This window comes from Tachysurus vachellii, chromosome 10 (assembly GCF_030014155.1).
Source record: "Tachysurus vachellii isolate PV-2020 chromosome 10, HZAU_Pvac_v1, whole genome shotgun sequence".
Lineage (NCBI taxonomy): Eukaryota > Metazoa > Chordata > Actinopteri > Siluriformes > Bagridae > Tachysurus > Tachysurus vachellii.
This window is the reverse complement of record NC_083469.1, coordinates 10,867,809-10,885,785: the sequence shown is the minus strand read 5'-3', so window position 1 is coordinate 10,885,785 and position 17,977 is coordinate 10,867,809. Positions and strand designations below refer to the sequence as shown.

Genomic DNA, 17,977 nt, shown 5'->3' with positions numbered 1-17,977 from the left:
TATCTCACCTATACCCCTTAGTATAATAGTATCATTTAGGTATATCCCTGTGTATAAAATTTTATTCAAGACTCAAAAATGGAATCCCAGTACGTCAGTGTCCTTATATGGCCAACTTCCCGTTCGACGCTGTTGCGTCACTACAGGACGTGGGTGCAACAGAAAAGATTCATAGGATGAGCCCGGGTTGCCAGATTGGGCTCTTTCAAAACTTCTATTTGCGGTCGAATTGACTGTAAAGAGACCAAATATTAAACAAATAAAACCCAGCTGCCTATAATACAAAATATTTTCAAATGTTATGTATGTGCTTAATTTTCATTCCAAATGTATTTTATTCTCCAAAAAAAAAAAAAAAAAAAAAAAAAAAAAAAAAAAAAAAAAATGCAGGCTTACCTTTTCATAATTTAAAACGAAAATAAATAAATAAATAAATAAGAAATAAAATAAAATAAAATAAAATAAAAACAAAAACATACTGGCATCCCAGAGGTTATGATGCTTCAGCAGAATTGCAATTAGATAAATCGCAGCATGGAAGCTTCCTAAAGCTGTTTTCACACTGTGTAAATACACTGAATACTCCAATTTACAGGCCTAATGGCTTCATTAGATTAGTATTTAGCAGAGATTTCTCATTCAACATTTAGTTATCATGGAATGACCTAAAAACAGCTTGAGAAAATATGCTCATATCAACAGTAAATATTTACTGCATTAGCTATTTTGATCAACTACACATTATACACATTCCCATATTTTATTAATAGTGTCATTTGTTTTATTGTTATATTTTAGAGCACTTGGGGTGAATCAGTATTTTATGAATGAACATGTTGCAAATGTCCTTTCACAGAAGGGTCCAACAAGATCCGACATTTACATAGTAATTACATAGTATTACACATAAATAAATAACCATTGATCTAAATCTATGTCCAATCATGTTTTATTAAAATTAGACTATAAGCGGGTTTGTCGAGGCAGGTGCTTTGTTATATTGTGAAAAGATGCTCCCCTCATCCAAAATGGTACAGTCTCGGTTCATTCATAAAATTCTGATGGAATATATATAGGAGGGGCTTGGGCTTGTATACCAGGCTTATCATTGACCAGGTTTATATATAAACCTGGAAAAGGGAGACTGGAATCAGGGAAGCAAGACTGATAGATCGGATCCCTGGTCAATTTCTTTTTTTTTTTAACTTCTGGAAACGTACCTATACGTGGAGAAATGATCCTCAGCAAAGTCGGTGTGGAGTCTGTGCCAGGCTGCAGTTCTGCATCTCCTGCCGGGGATGTGATGGAGACCACACAGGTAGGCAACATCACTAAACATTAAGCACCTATATTATCTCATAATATAATCATGAAGTCTAGTCTGCTTCATATTAGTCAAATAGCAAAGGGCAGAAATCCTGTTAATAATGCAAATAGTGTCATAACAAGTCTTTCTGTGTGCTTTTTTTTGCATAATAATTAAGCTCAGTGTGAAATTGTACTTTTTTGACCATAGGATGAGATCTTGATGAAAAAAATGAATTTGGATCCATTTTTAAACCCGTGCCATCATCTGATCATAGGATAAATGAATCGCCCTGCGTTGTTTAGATTGTACTAAGACTATATATCGTGTTTATGTGAGCTTGTCTTTGAAATCGTTTGGTCGTGCTTTGCTGCTGAAGTGGCTCTGCAGCGGTTCTCTGTGTGGAGACTCCGCAGCAGCTCTGCGTCAGCTCTGACGTCAGTGACAATGGAAAAGTCAAATATTGATCAGGGAGACTATTTTTGGACACCATGCAACTTAAAAGCAGACCTCTCTGCTTACACGCAACGGCGTCATGTCTAGGCTAATTCATGGGTTAATGAATGATCATCATGCAATAAAAGAACAAAGCAATAAAGCAAAAAAAAACAAAACTTTTCCACCGTACTTATTTGATGCACTATATATATATATATATATATATATATATATATATATATATATATATATATATATGTATATATATATATGTATGTATGTATATATATATACACACTGGATGTATCTATATGATTAATGAGTAGCCACATTTCTACACTGAACACAGGGTCCCGGGCCGGATCGTGAGGCTCCTGTGGCTCCGTTTGTCCCCACAGTAACTGCGATCTCCACCAGTCCAGATTTGCAATGGATGGTGCAGCCGACCATCATCACCTCCGTCTCCGCGTCTGCGACTAGACCTGAAACTGGAGAGAGCGCAGCCAAGAGGAATGGGGCAAAAGAGAAAAACGCTGCCAGGAAGGGAAAAAAAGTCGAGCAGGTAGGTCTACTAAAAACGAATAGCCCTAACGTTCATAGTTGCTGTTGAGTTGGACTTAATCACATGTTTACTCCTTGAGAGCTGAGCCATGGCATGATGCCTGGCACGGACACATCCACTTCAAATTCACTTCACTGTGCGTCAACAACAATAACATGGTTATTTATATTCGCGGTGCGTTTGAAAGATGATTTTCTTCCTGAAGGTGTATTGCCACAGGAAGATTTTACAGCTAAAATGGGTTAAATCCATCATAATAATCACTTACAATCTGTCTTTCCTGCCGAGCAGCTCACGCCAGAAGAGGAGGAGAAGAAGAGAATAAGGAGAGAGAGAAATAAAATGGCCGCAGCAAAGTGCAGGAACAGACGGAGAGAGCTCACAGACACCTTGCAGGCTGTAAGCTGAAATGCCAGTGCATTGAAAATCGAATTTTTTTATTGTTTCCGTGTACAGTGAGTAATCCCCCCCTCTTTTTTTAATAAAAAAAACTCAATTCTTATAGGAAACAGACAAGCTGGAAGAAGACAAAGCAGCTTTGCAAGCAGAAATAGCAAATCTTCTAAAAGAAAAGGAGAGACTTGAGTATGTTCTTGCTGCACACAAGCCTATATGCCAGCTGCCTGAAGAGCTGGAAGGCATTTTCCCAGAGTCATCACAGCCTCTCCCTTCATCAGAGATATCTGGCCAACTTCCAGAGGATGGTGCGCAGGACACCCCTTCTTTACAAGACTTGGAGATACCTTCTGTTCCACCCACAGCCATCTCAGGCAATTCTAATATCCTGCTGTGCTCCAGTGCAGAGGTCAATCTGTGCGACCTTGAGCCATCACTGGATGTCAAGGAGGAATTGTTGGAAAATATCCTTGACAGTGTGGATGAGGACCAGATCTCTGTGGAAAAAGCACGCTCAGTCCCTGACATTGATCTTAATGGTTCCCTAGGCTTCACAGACTGGGAAACCCTGTATAAGTCTGTGGCAAATGATCTGGAGCCCTTAAGCACCCCTGTGGTGAGTGCCTCCACCCCTACACGCAGCAACTACCTGTCCATCTTTACGTTTGCCTGTCCAGAGCTGGACTGTCTGACTGAGGAATTGGATGGCTGCAAAGGTGGAGTATCCAGACCTGATACCAGTGTCGATCTTCTAAACTCCCCTACACTCTTGGCATTATAAACATAAACCCAACGGAAATGAGAGTTTTACAATTACTAGATATCACTGTGTTGTGATATCCAGGAAGGATGGTATTGATATAAAGCTGGTTGCATCCATGAGTTGTTTAATGCGACAAGGAAGACGTAATTTACTCTCTTCAAGATACTCTTGATGTAGCTAAGAGCATGAAAATAAATCTATGAAATCCTATCCTTTGGACAGTTACGAACTGTATTCTGGTTTAAAAAGCATGCACAAAGATCTAATATAAAATATTAGATATATATATATAAAATTGAATATATATATATATAAATGTATGTATGTAAGAGTTTTATATCTGTTTGATCTTCTGTGAGGTCTTCTGTAAGTTATATTGTGCACTGTTTGCTGTGCAGTTTTGTGTTTTTGATGGCAATAGTTTATCACTGTTGTGCTTTAGTACATGTTCTTGACAGTTCTTACATACCTCAGTGTCATCATGCAGTCTGTGTTATGACATCATTAATAATATTTAGAGTTTTCCATGAAAACATCCAGTGGTATATCAATCAAAATGTATTTTATGATACTTTATTTTTCTACCTTATAACTTTTTGACTTGTGCGTCAGACGAAGAGTAAAACAAGCACCGATTTCTTATGAATTAATAATCACATTAAATATTCATGCAATGTAGTTTTGGTTTAATTTCTATTCATCGCAGAGCTCATGGTTTACATGGGTTTCCTCAAGAGCTGCATGGGTTTCCTATAGGTTATCTGGTTTCCTCCTACCTCCACCTTTGCCAGTAGGTGGATTCATTATGGATTCACCTCAACCCTGATCAGGATAAAGAGCCTGCTTTCACAAACAAATGATGTGTTTAATTATTGTGTGATTAATGTTAATATAAATCCTGAGAACTCTACTGAGGTCTAAGTTCCTATTAAACATAATACCGATAATGAGACATCAATACACCCTGCTGGCTGAAGTATCATGTCAAGTGGTCTATTTAAACCTTTTATTAGATAAAAAAAACCTGTTCAGAACCATATGAGGTGCAAAAGTGTCACATTGGCACAAATGTACGAGTTGGTTAATAAAATATGAACTAGCCTAGACTGTAACTACTGTGCTTTGTCAGTAGAGCTAAAATCCCAGGTTTGATTCACAGACACTGGAGATTTGTTCCCTTGCATATGGGCTTAGGATCTGTTTGGGAAAAGGTTTTTTTTTTGTTTTTTTTTTTTAAGCTGAGATCTTCTCCGGCTCTTCAGGGTTCGTGGGTTGTTTGTTTTCTGGTATCTAAGGGGTGGAGTGAACAGGACTTCCCTCACTTCTCCCCTTCTCTCTGCCCCCTGCTTCTTTTTGGTGCAGGACAGTTTTTTCTGCATCCCTGCTTACGTCTGGCTGCCGGAGAACACAGAGTTCCGCATTCCCGAGTCCTCCCAGTCAGGGATCAGTATATAAACGTGCTGATGCAACGCTTTCCTCTGTTCAAAATCTACTCGAGACCCCCAGCTGACCTGAAGAAGGCACATCAAGGGAACGCGGGATCAAAGTCAGGTAAGCCGCAAAGTTTAGGAACTTTAGCAGGAAGGCGCAAGAGGAGGAGGAGGAGGAGGAGGATTGGGGTTTTGCACGGCGCCACGCTCACACAGCGCTTTAGCGACAAACAGGACACCTTTAAAAAAATGTCTTTCCACCTTTAATGCATTTTGTGCGATGTCGTTTTGTTGCATTCGCGTCTTCTCTGTCATATCCTTACCGTTTGCCGTATCGCGTGGCGCTGTAGCGCGTTTGTGTAAATTCCCCTGTGAACACATCTCTACTAATTAATCACAAACCATGCCTTTGAACGTGTCTGGATTTTCTGTCGAAAGCAAAGTTGAAATGCTCGAAAAAAGCAAGGATAAATGCAACAGGAAACGCGAATGACAATATGGGAGGATTGAGTTGTTTTATTGCACTTTTTCCTCAAGGCTCGTGCTGGTTACTTTTCGTGTTATGTAAGACACGCTACATGTTTTACTGACGACCCACTTCCGCTTTGTGACTGACTCATAACACAGGGCGTTACTCTGGAAATTCAAAAAAAAAATGGATGTTATATTTACAAAATAACTCTCATCTATTAGCACTTTTTTTTAACACGTAGCAAATATTGACTACCTTAATTAATGTGCACACTTTATTAATGCTGAAAAAAAAAACAGATCCAGCATAAAATACATTGTTTATGTCCATTTGGCAAATTATCAAGAATATTTTACAGAAAGAAAAAAAATAATAATAATTTAAGGAGTTAAATAAAAGTTGCTGTGTATATTTAGTATATTCACTATTAGTCATTATGCCATCTTTGAACATCCCATTTCAGATTTAATCCCACTTTGCTTTTATAATATCTCCTACGCTTCCACTAGGCTGTCCACTAGATTTTTGGATTGTGGCTGTGGGGATTTGTGTCCATTCAGCCACCGAAGTGTTAGTGAGGTCTGGCACTGATGTCAGGTGAGGGTGTCTGGGGTGCAGTTGGTTCTAGTTCATGCTTGAACAGGTTCAGGCTTTCTAGTTCCAACGAAAGAAGATTGTAATTCTACAGCATACAGCAGGGTGTAATGGTCTGGTGTCCACATACTTTTGGTCATATAGTGTTATTTCTGCTAGAAGGCTGTTTGATTGATTAAGAGAAGATTCAAGACTGAAAAACAACAGTTTATATTAAAGTATTTTTGATGTTCTTAGTGATTCTGGTGCCAGTTTGCTGTATTTTCTGTATTGTGAGAAGTTAGATGGTGTCTGCCATGCTGATGATCCAAAGGATCATTCCTAGTGCAGTTACACTAGTGTTTAATAGTACGAAGTGTCATAATAATGAAAAATCCAGCACAGAAAGTGTGGAGACAGGAAATGTCTGACTCAAATTTTTTAAGATTGCATTGCATCTTACAATTGTTGTGCTGAGTTACTTGGTGAGCACGATTGGGATGACGGTGGTATTAACACGAAAGCAGAAGCTGGTCCAATTGAACAGAGTTTACAGATGAGAGAGCTGGACAGACTAAAGTGGCACTGCATCATACTCTTTAGATAAAGCTGAGGGAAGAGCTACAGTTGAGGCCAAAAATGTACATACACCTAGGCTGAAAACAACCACACTTGTGTTCTACAACTTCACACAATTCATGTTAACCGTTTCCTGTCCAGTCATTTAGGGTATGCACTTTATTTTCATAAGAAGACATCGTAACCTATGAGCCAATTTATTTTAGCTTTGTTTTACTATGTCAGATTTTAAGTGGTTTTTAAAAATACATTTATATGTTTATTTAAATATTTTGTCCTAGTGATTACTAGCAAACTTCAGTTTGGTGTTTTATGCCAGTTTTGGAGTAGGGTGGAGGCAGTGTCTTGGTTTGGGCTTGCATGACAGCTTCTGGAGCAGGTTCACTAATCTTACCTGATGATGTAACTCATGATGGTCTCAGATGAAGGAATTCAGAAGTGTACAGAAACATTCTGTCTAGCAGTTTACAGAAGAATCTAAACTAATCATGCAGCAAGACAGTAACTTTAAACCAAAAGTGGTTTTGAACTGGCCACATAAGTCACTTTTACACAATTGAGCATCATGTCACCTAAAGAGATGCCCCCCAAAACATACAAACACTGAAATGAAGCTGCAGTTCAAGTCAAGCAGGAGATATGCAACCAAATATTAAGTGTTCTTTATTATTGGTGTTTGACACCAAATGTGCCATGTTCCAAGCTTAACACATTTAGATATAAATATCAGGAAATGAATGCTGTCATTTTTTTTCTATCATCTCATATTCTCTCTCTATCTGTTTTTCCTTTCCTTAAATCTCAAACCCAAATGTCTTAAGTGTAAAGCAATAGCAAAATAATTGGCATTGTGTTCCAATACTTGTGGAGGTGGCTATATGCATTTACTTGCATTAGATAAATTAAGATATAGACATATTTGCTTGTTAAATCTATATCCCTGATTATACAGTTTGCTATTTTAAGGATGTAAATGTACATCACATCTCACTGCAGGTAGCTGGTTAGCTGTCAAAAGATGAAAATGGAGGCGTCCATGTTTTTTCTAATTTGTAGCTTAAATGCACAGAGTTTGAGATCGATTTATTTTCTGACTTTGAGGTAATTTGTTTGCAGCACAGTTCCTGTTGGCACCATAGTCAACTGGTAATCAGACGGCACTTTTGGTAATATAGGAAACCAAAATGAAAATGGACCATCAAGCTAATGAAACATGCTTAATCTAAAGTCAGAATTTTATTGCAAAATTAAACTTGGACAACACTGAAGATTACAATTAAAAATTATTGATTGGAGGTTTACTAGAGGCCAAAAAATTTAATTTCTGCCAGCTTTGGAAATGTCCATGTTCCACATTGAATTTCTCATGTTACAGTGGTGGTTAATTCCCCATATGAAAGTAGACACTAAATCAGAATTTGTAGTTTTTCTGGTTTACCTAGCCTACTAGGGGAAATATGTTAAAAGAAATGTTCCAAGAAAACAAACAAAACAATTCTAAATGTTGATATCAAACCCATTTCTTCACTCTGATGTATATTTGTACAGGGGTTTGTTGCTATAAACCCCCAGTATTTGGTGCATCACGCTTTGACACTGTAGGTGGTCGATTAACTGAAGCTTCTTGAAGTCATAAAGGTCAGTGTCATTATGTAGCCTTATGCAATGAGAAGAAGTGCAGTTTCATTGCTTCCAGATTTTCTTGACCTCATGTTGCCGTGCATAGCTTTTCAGAACTGAAACTCCTTCTCGGGCCTACTGAATGCTTTTTTTTGAATACTTTATTTATTATGAATAACTGTTTTTATTTAGTCTTTTTCAGATTTTCAGTTATAATTTTCAGATAGACAGGATAATAGGATTTTAAATGGTCAGGTAAACAAACCTGCTGAGATCCTTATATTTAAGTAGCCTTTGGAAATACGGTTAAGGCAGTCTTATTTTCATTGGTTTATTAAATATACATGTTAAATGGGGATGTGACAGTGTGTCAGAATGGAAAAGATTCTGCTGAATAGGTCTGTGTAGCTGAAAGAAAAATGTGCTGATCTGGGCTATTTTTTCTTTATGTAGCAGTAACATTCGCCATAGTTTGCCATGTGGACAGTTTGCAGCAGTGGTCTGAACCCACCATGGAACAGTAAATGTGAATAGGATTGTGGCAGTGCTTTACAGTGTATTGTACAGTTAGAATAGCAAATGGGTTTCTCTTTAGCACATACTAATGCTTTAGTTTTTTTCCTAACTGTAGTAACCAATAAAAAAACAGCTGGTTCATTTCTCTTGAGTTTAAGAGAAATAAATGAAACCTGTCATCTTTTTGTTCATGTCTGAAAACACAATTACATATTAAAAGGTTGGTGTAAAATAAAATGCTATTTTTGTTTTAAGACATGATTAAAAATTAAAAATTGCTAAATGCTTTTAAATTATTCAATTGTACTTATAACGCAGCACTGTAGTACTAAACAGTAGGTGGGGTATTAGTTACATTTGTGGAAACCTGATATTTACAATACATGTTTTTTTATTTTGATTGTCCTGTCAGGTGTTTCTGTCTTTAAATAGTTAATTAACACTTTAAAGAATTTGCTCGTGCTCCTATTGTGCTTTACTGTGTCTCGGACTTCCAAACCTTTTTTAAATCATTGATCAATCTTATCAAACACTTGTACAGCAAGCAGTAAGACGTTTGATGACCCACAACCAAACATCAGAAATTACAATTGTCACCAATACATGTTCTCTACGAACAGAGGACATGGAGTTCTGATAAGAGAACAGATATTATATGATGGCAGACAATATTTCTTCTCTGATCTCCATAATTTAAAACACATTCTTTCTGCAATCAGCTACCGCAAAGAACATGATGAATGCCGTTTGCATTTAGGGTTAAATTGCAGGGATCAGACACTCTTGCAATGTGTGAGTTTTGCACTGTGTGCATTACAAGCAAGCCATAACTGCAATAAAGTTGTAAAGTACTACAGTTCTGTAGTGTCCAACAGCCATGTAGGGTCCAACAGAATTTGCCGACTGCTTGTGAGGAGCAACCTAGGAAATCAGTTGAATATGTTTTGTCATTAATAGCTCATAGTGCAGAAAAGCTATTGTGCTGCAACAAAATGTCAAATGAAAATGACTAGGAGGCATGAACGGAACCATTTGGACAGATTTCTTGTATAGCAACGTTTAATTGTAAATTGTCAAAGATAAAGTTATTTTCCAAAAGTTGTCCCTCCATCATTGCTGGTGTTGTAAAATGCTGTAAGATTACTGATCAGCTTCAGCAACAAATACATTCTCTGTCTAAAGGAATGCCCTGGAATTTTGTCCCTGTGAGCATCAGTGGTTTGAGTTTTACACTGGGGAAGATTTTTCTCTCTGTATCTTGTATTTAGGGTCCAGACTCTTAACTCTTGAATGGTATTCTATGAATTAACGCTTCATTGTCAGACATGGTGCTTTTCATGTAAAAGCAAATAATTGATCACACCTGCAGAATTATCCACCATATTTAGTAACCCAGTGGCAGACAGTAGGTGAAGTTTAAACAGAATATGTCCTCAAATATTGTCCCTTGCAACAAAATGCACAAACAAACCAGTGCACAAACATTTGTTGAGGAACAAAATGTGGCGGACAAGATTTCTCACAAATATTAAGGATGCTGATAAAGTGTGTGCTGTTTATGCAGAGTCAAACCACCATGGCACCTGTTAAGTCATGGCACCATGGCACAATACTGTAGTGTCATCGTTTATCTTAATTCTGGTTTACCTCAGCACGAGGTAATAACATTTGTAGTCAGGGAATTAGTTTGAATAGTTTTCTTCCTCTTGATTGTCAGTGGTTTAAATGGTTTGCTTAGGACAGTAAAAGAGATGTTGTGTGAAGGCAGAGGTTATTTGAAAGAAAACATCAGGCACCATCGTATTCCTTGTATAAGCAGGCAAAAGTGTCTGGATCAAACATTCCATTAATCAAAACAAGAGGAACAGGCAAAAGGCATCAATTGGTAAAGTATTGAAATGTAGAAGAATCGAGATGTTTTTGTCACATTCACAGTTATATACAGTATACAACTTTAAATTGAACTAATTTAAAGAAATGAATAGAAATAATAAAAAAAGAGTGCTAATTGAATTTAACATGCACTATTTTTATGTTACCTGTAGTAGCATGATGTGCAATTATGTTACATATAGTAACAGTACAGAATGGAAAGTGATATTTTAATGTGCCAGTGAGTTACATATAGTCCAATTGCAGGCTTACAGGATATACGGACTTGTAACTACAACACAAAAGGATATTACAGTATACAGTATATAGGCTGGGAACTACTGAAATTATAATGAATTATAAGGCTTTTACAATAAGCTAATTTAAACCATATAAATGTATTTATTTGTGAACCAATTAAATGTGTTAAAATATTGCTGTCGGTTTCAAACTAAAATATTAGGATTAATGAAAACAGTCCTGCACATGAGCTGTGTGAGCATGAATTCACAGATCGTGCTGAATGCACTGGAATTTCTCTTTTGTTTTTTCCCGATTTTTCCATTGTTTCCAAGTGTTTTCAACGTGTATAGTTGTATGGTTCATTAAAAGAAAAGCTTTGGAGCGGAAAACCTTTTTCTGTTGTTTTTTTTCTTTTTTCAACACATTCAGCTTTATATTCCAACACAGATACAGATAGAGTCATAATGTTACTCAGGAAACCCTAATAAAAAGTGATTTAATGAGGATCAGCTGAAGGTTCTGGAAGTGGACTAATATTCTGATGCTGATGTGAGGATAAAGCTGATTTTATATTCTCCAGACTGATCAGCTACAAAATTAAATATGCTTCTAAATTAAATATTAAAATATGTGGTTATCCAGCTGAAATGTTTCATGTAGTTGGGCTATCTTTGCACTTTGCATGCAAAGCATGAAAAAGACCTGGATTAAAACACACACAAACTGAAGAATCTCCACTATAGGGAGTTATTAATCATGTAGCTTTTGTGTGCAACAAGCCGGTGGAATCTTGCACAGACCCAAACAAGCGATATCTGATCTCCAACGATATCCAACTTTTTTGCATTCAGATATTGCTTGTGTGCGTAGTTGCCATTGATTTTTGTTTTAACCAGTAATGTAAACAGTCACTTGTTCGAAGCAACTTAATAATAAAAAGCATTAGTGTAGCTGTGTATGTTGAGTCTGTTGTGCTTAAATCAGTTTGAGAGCAAATGTATTTTTCTCCTCCAAATAAAATCACTTATTCACTGCGCTCAAAAAAGAGTACCTTCTTCCAGGAAAGGTTTCACATGTATATACTGTTGATGACCTATTATCCACATCCTTTTTTCATGTTTCACTTTCCTTACAACGTTGCTGATAAAAGCAGAATAACTTCCACATTTAAAACATTTATTTCCAATGAATTTATTGCATACAGCTGCACTCTAATAAGCACTGTTGTATTGTTGCTGAGCTTGTTAGCTGTTGCAGTCTGAGATTTTTTTTTTTTTTACTTCTGTCTAAAATCATGCTTTGTTTATTACATTTGTAAGTAGTTACATACTTGTTTAACTGCATCCAGGTCTTGGATGCACCTGTCTCTACTATGAGTGTTCTGGGGCTTATATTAAGGTTTGGCATTTCGAAAGTCATTGTAAATGTATTTCATCTTATTTTAAAAGTCCATCTATTCACTCAGCTTGAGTCATGTTTGGTCATACTTTGGGTTGCTCAGTATATTGCACAGAGTGCATTATAGTGCTCTATAGGACTTTCTAGTGAAAATCTAAACAAAGTGAACACTGTTGTATTTCATTTATTTTTTCACATTAATCACGCTGTCATCGCTTGAATACATGCTTGTCCTGGCTGGCCCACATACAGTTTTATTTGGAAACATACACCAAGTTTGGAGGATGAAGATTTGAATGGATTTCACTCAGGAAACAGCTCTCTGTAATGGCATTTGCTATGATGGAGCATGTATAGATGCATTATACTCGTCTTAAGCTACTGTAAGTTTTGGAGCTGCAACTGCATGTTTTTCCTTTACACTGAAGACATTTTGGTCTGAGATCAAAATATGAATATGAGATGATAGATCAGAGTTTCAACTTTCATTTTCTGATATATACTTGGCAAATATACTTTTTTTTTAATACTGTAACAGTCATGAAGAAAATGAAAGTAAATGATATTTAATATTTGGTTGCATATCTTTTGCTTGCAATAACCGTGTCAAGCCAGCATCCCAGTGACATCATCAAGCTGCATTCTTCTTTTGTGTTTCTGTTCCAGGTTTGTACTGTAGCTTCTTTCAGTTGTTGTTTGTTTTGGGTCGTTTCTCCTTTTAGGCTCCTCCTAAGGAGGTAAATGACTGCTCAATTTGTGTAAGCTCCGGTGACAGACTTGGTCACCTTCCACTTTTTTTCTCCTGATGAAGTCCTCTGTTGTGTGTTGTGTGTCACTGACTTGCTGCATGTCCTACTAACAGCCCAGAGGTTTCTGTCTTTTTCAGGTTATTCCAAATTGTTGTATTGTCTATGCCCAGCGCTTGTGCACTGGCTCTGATTGATTTTCCCTCTTTAGCCTAGCTTCAAAGTGGTTTGATTTTCTCACACAGGCAGCTCTATTATCTTCATGTTTGTTCATCAAATGCAGTCTTCACCAAAGGTGGCACGTTTTTAAGATGTTTAACACAACTTGAAAATTAAATCACGGAATTCATATCTATCGTCTGGTTCATCTTTTGATCACAAATCCAAATGTATTCAGTGTATAGCAAAAACAAATGTATTGATTTTGCTGTTTCAATACTTTCGGAGGGTACTGTGTAGTTAATAGACTTATGTAATTTTATAACTTTAAGATGTGTTTTTTTTATTTTTGCTTGCATTACCAGAGCAACTTTTTTTTGTTCTGCTCAGGGACCCAGCAGTGGCAGCTTGGTGGACACAGGATTTGAACTCATGACATTCTGATCAGTAGTCCAACACCTTAACCACAAGGCTACCACGTCCCGTGTCAATAACAGGTTATGAAATTAATGTTGAAAATGCAACATGACCATGTGTTTAGATTTTCCTCTCCTGGCCAAAGGAGTACAATATTTTGTTCATGAACTAAATTATAAAGCCTGTCATAAATTACATATGGTTTGGTAAAGCAGGCTAACCACTCCTGGTAATGTGCACTCAATAACCATAGTTTGCCAGTCATAGTCTTTCAGCATTCCTTAGTTTGTAACAAAACTCACACACAATAACCGTTCAAATGATTGGTTCCTACATGCTTAGGTGTTAACATTTGACATAAAACTGGTAACAATTCTACAAAGTGTATTGTAGAATTTAGAAGTTTTTCTTTGTTTTGCATTATCAGGTGCAGAAACCACTATGTAGCCAACATCCTCTGCAGACACAAAATGAGCTCTTGAATTCCAGTGTAGACTTCATTTCCAACCTCAAGTCTTGTTAAAAGTGTTTTTTTTCTTATTTTTTTTTATTTAAAAAAAAAAAGAATTTTCAGAGCAGGCCAGTGGTGGAGGCCGATGACATTGTGCTGTTCCTCTGTGGCCACATTCCAGTGTTCTGACACAGCGAGCGGTGAGCAGGCAGGCGTGGGGGAAAGCGGGCAGCAGGCGGGTTTTGGCTGGCTCACTCTCTTCTTCTCTCTATGGGATAAAAGAGAATGTGTCTGGGACTACATTTGTGTGTGCCTTTCAGACTGGCCTCTGGAGCGAGTCTTGCCAAAGCGGCTGTAAATGGGAGTATGCTATGGAAGGGTGGAGTGGGCACTTGAGAGACATATATTGTTTGTGTTGCATGGAGTGGCAGGAAAAAAAAGAAGCATGGGAAAGGTAATGGCATACCAATACACCATGTGCATGTGTGATTTTCCTCTGTGTGGATGTAGAACGTTGTTGAGCGGTAGTGATGATGGACTGGTCGTGTCTACGGTATTGTCTGTGTGCTGTGTATTGTTGAACACGCGTGCACCTGGGTTCACTTTTTCAGTCAAGGATATGTTAAGTTACAGAGGGTTACAGAGGTTTACGCACTCACACTTGTTAGTAAGAGATTGCATGCTAAGATGAGTAAGAATGCATGTTTACATCACAACCATACGCAATAAATTAAGGGTGTATCATTCATGTAATCTTTTAGGATTATTTAACAACCAAGATTTTACAGCAAGGCCATGTGCTGTTTTGCAGCAGTCTGTTTTGTTTCCATAGAGATTAAGTACTTAAGTGAAAATGAACTCCCAATTCCTGTCATGGTGTGTGTTCTAGCTGTGGTGAAGGGCGTGTATGCTATGATGCCCGGACAGATCCCTGACCCTTCGGTGACAGCAGGCTCTTTACCCAGCCTGGGCCCGCTAGCTGGGATCTCTGCCACGACGCTCACAGACCAGCTCAAATACGCCGACCTGTGCAGTCTAGGAGCCATGTTGTCTCCACTGCACCTACTCGGCAAGTTGAGCAAGCACCATCTTCCTATTAAAGCTGAGGTGAGGCATTAAATTAGTTTGTGAACCATGTTTACATGGTGTAAACACAGTAAATTTAGCTTAAAACCACATGACATACCTGACTGTTGCCCTGAATGTTGAAACCATTCAAATTTTTAAGTAAACTCTGGAAACACGAAATATATATTTCCTTATTTATTTTGATTATTAGTATGATTTTAATATTTTCTAAAAATATGAAATCATATCAATTTGAAGTAAACATTTGATCTATTACTGTGCTTATGAATATCAGTACTGTAGATAAAATGGGTAGCGCTTTAAATGCAAAACGTTATGAATTACATTTTATCTCATTTTATTTATATCTACAAAAAAAAGAACAATGAGTCCATCTAGTGGGCAGTCAGTAATTGCATGGCTAATGTATGATACAGAACCCACAATGCTGCTCTTTGTCATCTGAATAAAGGCCTACTCAGTATATCACACATGTAAAGTCCTTTTCAATCTCTATTTGCTTTGCATCACAGGAGGCGACTGTTTAAAGTACGTATCTAACTGCTTTTAGAAAGCAGGGACAGCAAAGCAACGATAGATTTAAAAACATTCATTTGCTCTTAGGATTCTGTAAATATTTATTTGACCTAATGAACTAATGCAGATGTTGGTACCCCATGTAGAAAGATGAGGAAGAGGAGAGGAGGAAGAGGAGGCGAGAAAAAAACAAAGTGGCAGCAGCACGATGTCGAAACAAAAAGAAGGAGCGTACAGAGTATCTACAAAGGGTAAGTTTTCTCTTTTAGTTTTAATTGTTACAATACAATTTTATCAAAGATAGTATATTGCATGGAACACCAACACTACAAAATCAGCAATCTTCCTGATACTGTGGTCTCAGGAGTCCGAGAGGCTGGAGATGATGAACTCTGAGCTCAAAGCGCAAATTGAGGAGCTGAAGCACGAGCGTCAGCAGCTTATCCTCATGCTCAACCGTCACCGGCCGACGTGCATCGTGAGGACAGACAGTGTGAAGACCCCCGAGAGCGAGGCTAACCCCCTCCTGGAGCAGCTTGAGGCCAAATGAGGAAAAGTGCAAAGACTGAGTGGTGCTTTTCCACACTTACTGTTTACAGGTTAGCTTCCATACAGCTAACTAGAAGCACTTAGCTCTAAACTCTTGGACATTTAAGGTTGAACGAGTGAAGCACTCCAACCCGTACGCTTGGAGTTTTTGAGCCTTTGTGGAACCCCTGTCTTACCCACGCATACATATCCCAATCAGATTGGGTGACGTGCTGACAGATACAAGTTTGTAGTTCTTTTTTCCCCCCTGTTTGTGGTCATTCTGTGCCTAATGGTTTTATCTTAATCCAACAAGGTTAACAAGGCAGTTTGTAACAGATAGAAATAAATAATAAAAAAAAAACACACACTCCATTCCCAAAGGTATCATGTAAGATGTTTTGGCCATGGAAGTGGATGACTAATACTATGTCCATGATCCCAGATCATAATCTGCCCTCATAATATTGCTTTTTCTTTCTTTCTTTCTTTCTCTCTTTCTTTCTTTCTTTCTTTCTTTCTCTCTTTCAAGACGCAGGCGTCATGTATGCACATATACAGTATATGGACTGTTTACATCTTGTTCTTATAGTTACCTACAATTTATATATATATATATTATTTTTTTCTGATTTTTATACTTCATGTACATTACATTATATGGACTGTTATCACTAGATGTGATACATTTTATATTACTGCTATATAACAGATAGTTATATAACCCCATTTTCTGTGACCTACTCATTATGTTTAATGGCTGTGAAGAAATGCAAACAATATACACTATGTATTTGGGAAGTATATTCTACAGTCCTTAATTATTAAATCAGTTCCTCTTCAGCTGTTTGATTCCGTGTGTAGTTTAAGTTGTTGTGTTGTTGTTGTTTTTTTTTCTTACAAAAAAACAGATGATTGTATGTTGATATTTGTTATGGGTGAACCAAAAATCTGTACCAGCTCATGGTCAGTTGTACCTTTAACAAGAAACTTTAAGTAGCCATGAAGAAGTCAGCATTGAGCTGAAGGATCCTGCTTGTTTTTCAGCATCTCTAATGTAATGTAAAATAAATCCTAAACTAATTATTTTTAGAAAAAGGTACACTGAATGTGCACAGGAGAATTACTGATGCATGGATGAAGTTGATTTATTACTGTTGATATCATGACTTGGGTGCAGTTCTAACAGCATCATGTGAATGCTGACTTTTTAAATATCTACACAATTTTTTTAAATATGAAATGGACTGGTTATGCAAACTTTACACAATAAGAGGATATGGAAATAAGATATGGAAACAGACATTATGCAAAACTGAACTGAAGGCTGAAATCAGGAATGTGGGAGATGCAGGAATCCAGCCACAATGAATTGCTTATTAGGGATGAAGCTGGCATGAGTAACTGATGATGCAAGCTTCTTTGTACTTAACCTCTTGTCTACATTAGTATCACTGTGGGACAGATGTGGAAAAATGTTAACAACCTGCTTTACTGCCACAACAGCACAACTGGGGAGTGTGTTACAGAACACTCAGAAGAAACTCTGCATAATCATCCTCCTAAACAAGAAAACTACAGATGAATGAACTGCTATGCACATACTGTATAGACCACATTGTTCCTCAGGGTTCTTAATGCCTCAAGCATTCTAAATAGGTCCTTCTTGCACCCTTGCCATACCTAAACATACATTAAATTTAATTGATAACTCTCTATACTGTTATCTATTGTATGAATTGCCCTTGGTGACATCTAGTGGCTCACATTATGTGTTTGAGATCATTACTTGTTCATTCCTGCTTTGACTATAAAAACAAGTCAGAAACTGCAACACTAAACCTCTTTGTAACCGCATGATTTTATTCTAAGAAAATGATCGTCTGATGCGGATTGATTTACA

At 37.3% G+C, this 17,977-nt stretch overlaps 2 protein-coding genes across 2 annotated transcripts; both read left to right on the top strand.

Annotated features, from left to right (window-relative positions):
• The first annotated feature begins 1,145 nt into the window (after positions 1–1,145).
• On the top strand, positions 1,146–4,091 carry fosaa (v-fos FBJ murine osteosarcoma viral oncogene homolog Aa). The gene is made up of 4 exons (XM_060879152.1): positions 1,146–1,318; positions 2,094–2,306; positions 2,598–2,705; positions 2,812–4,091. The coding sequence occupies exons 1-4, from the start codon at positions 1,235–1,237 to the stop codon at positions 3,481–3,483; spliced, it is 1,077 nt and encodes a 358-aa protein (XP_060735135.1). The 5' UTR covers positions 1,146–1,234; the 3' UTR covers positions 3,484–4,091.
• A 694-nt stretch (positions 4,092–4,785) lies between these two features.
• Positions 4,786–16,967, top strand: jdp2a (Jun dimerization protein 2a). Its single transcript, XM_060880115.1, has 4 exons — positions 4,786–5,016; positions 14,831–15,048; positions 15,693–15,797; positions 15,911–16,967. Exons 1-4 carry the CDS (start codon positions 4,929–4,931, stop codon positions 16,094–16,096), a joined length of 597 nt encoding a protein of 198 aa, XP_060736098.1. The 5' UTR covers positions 4,786–4,928; the 3' UTR covers positions 16,097–16,967.
• Positions 16,968–17,977: the final 1,010 nt, after the last annotated feature.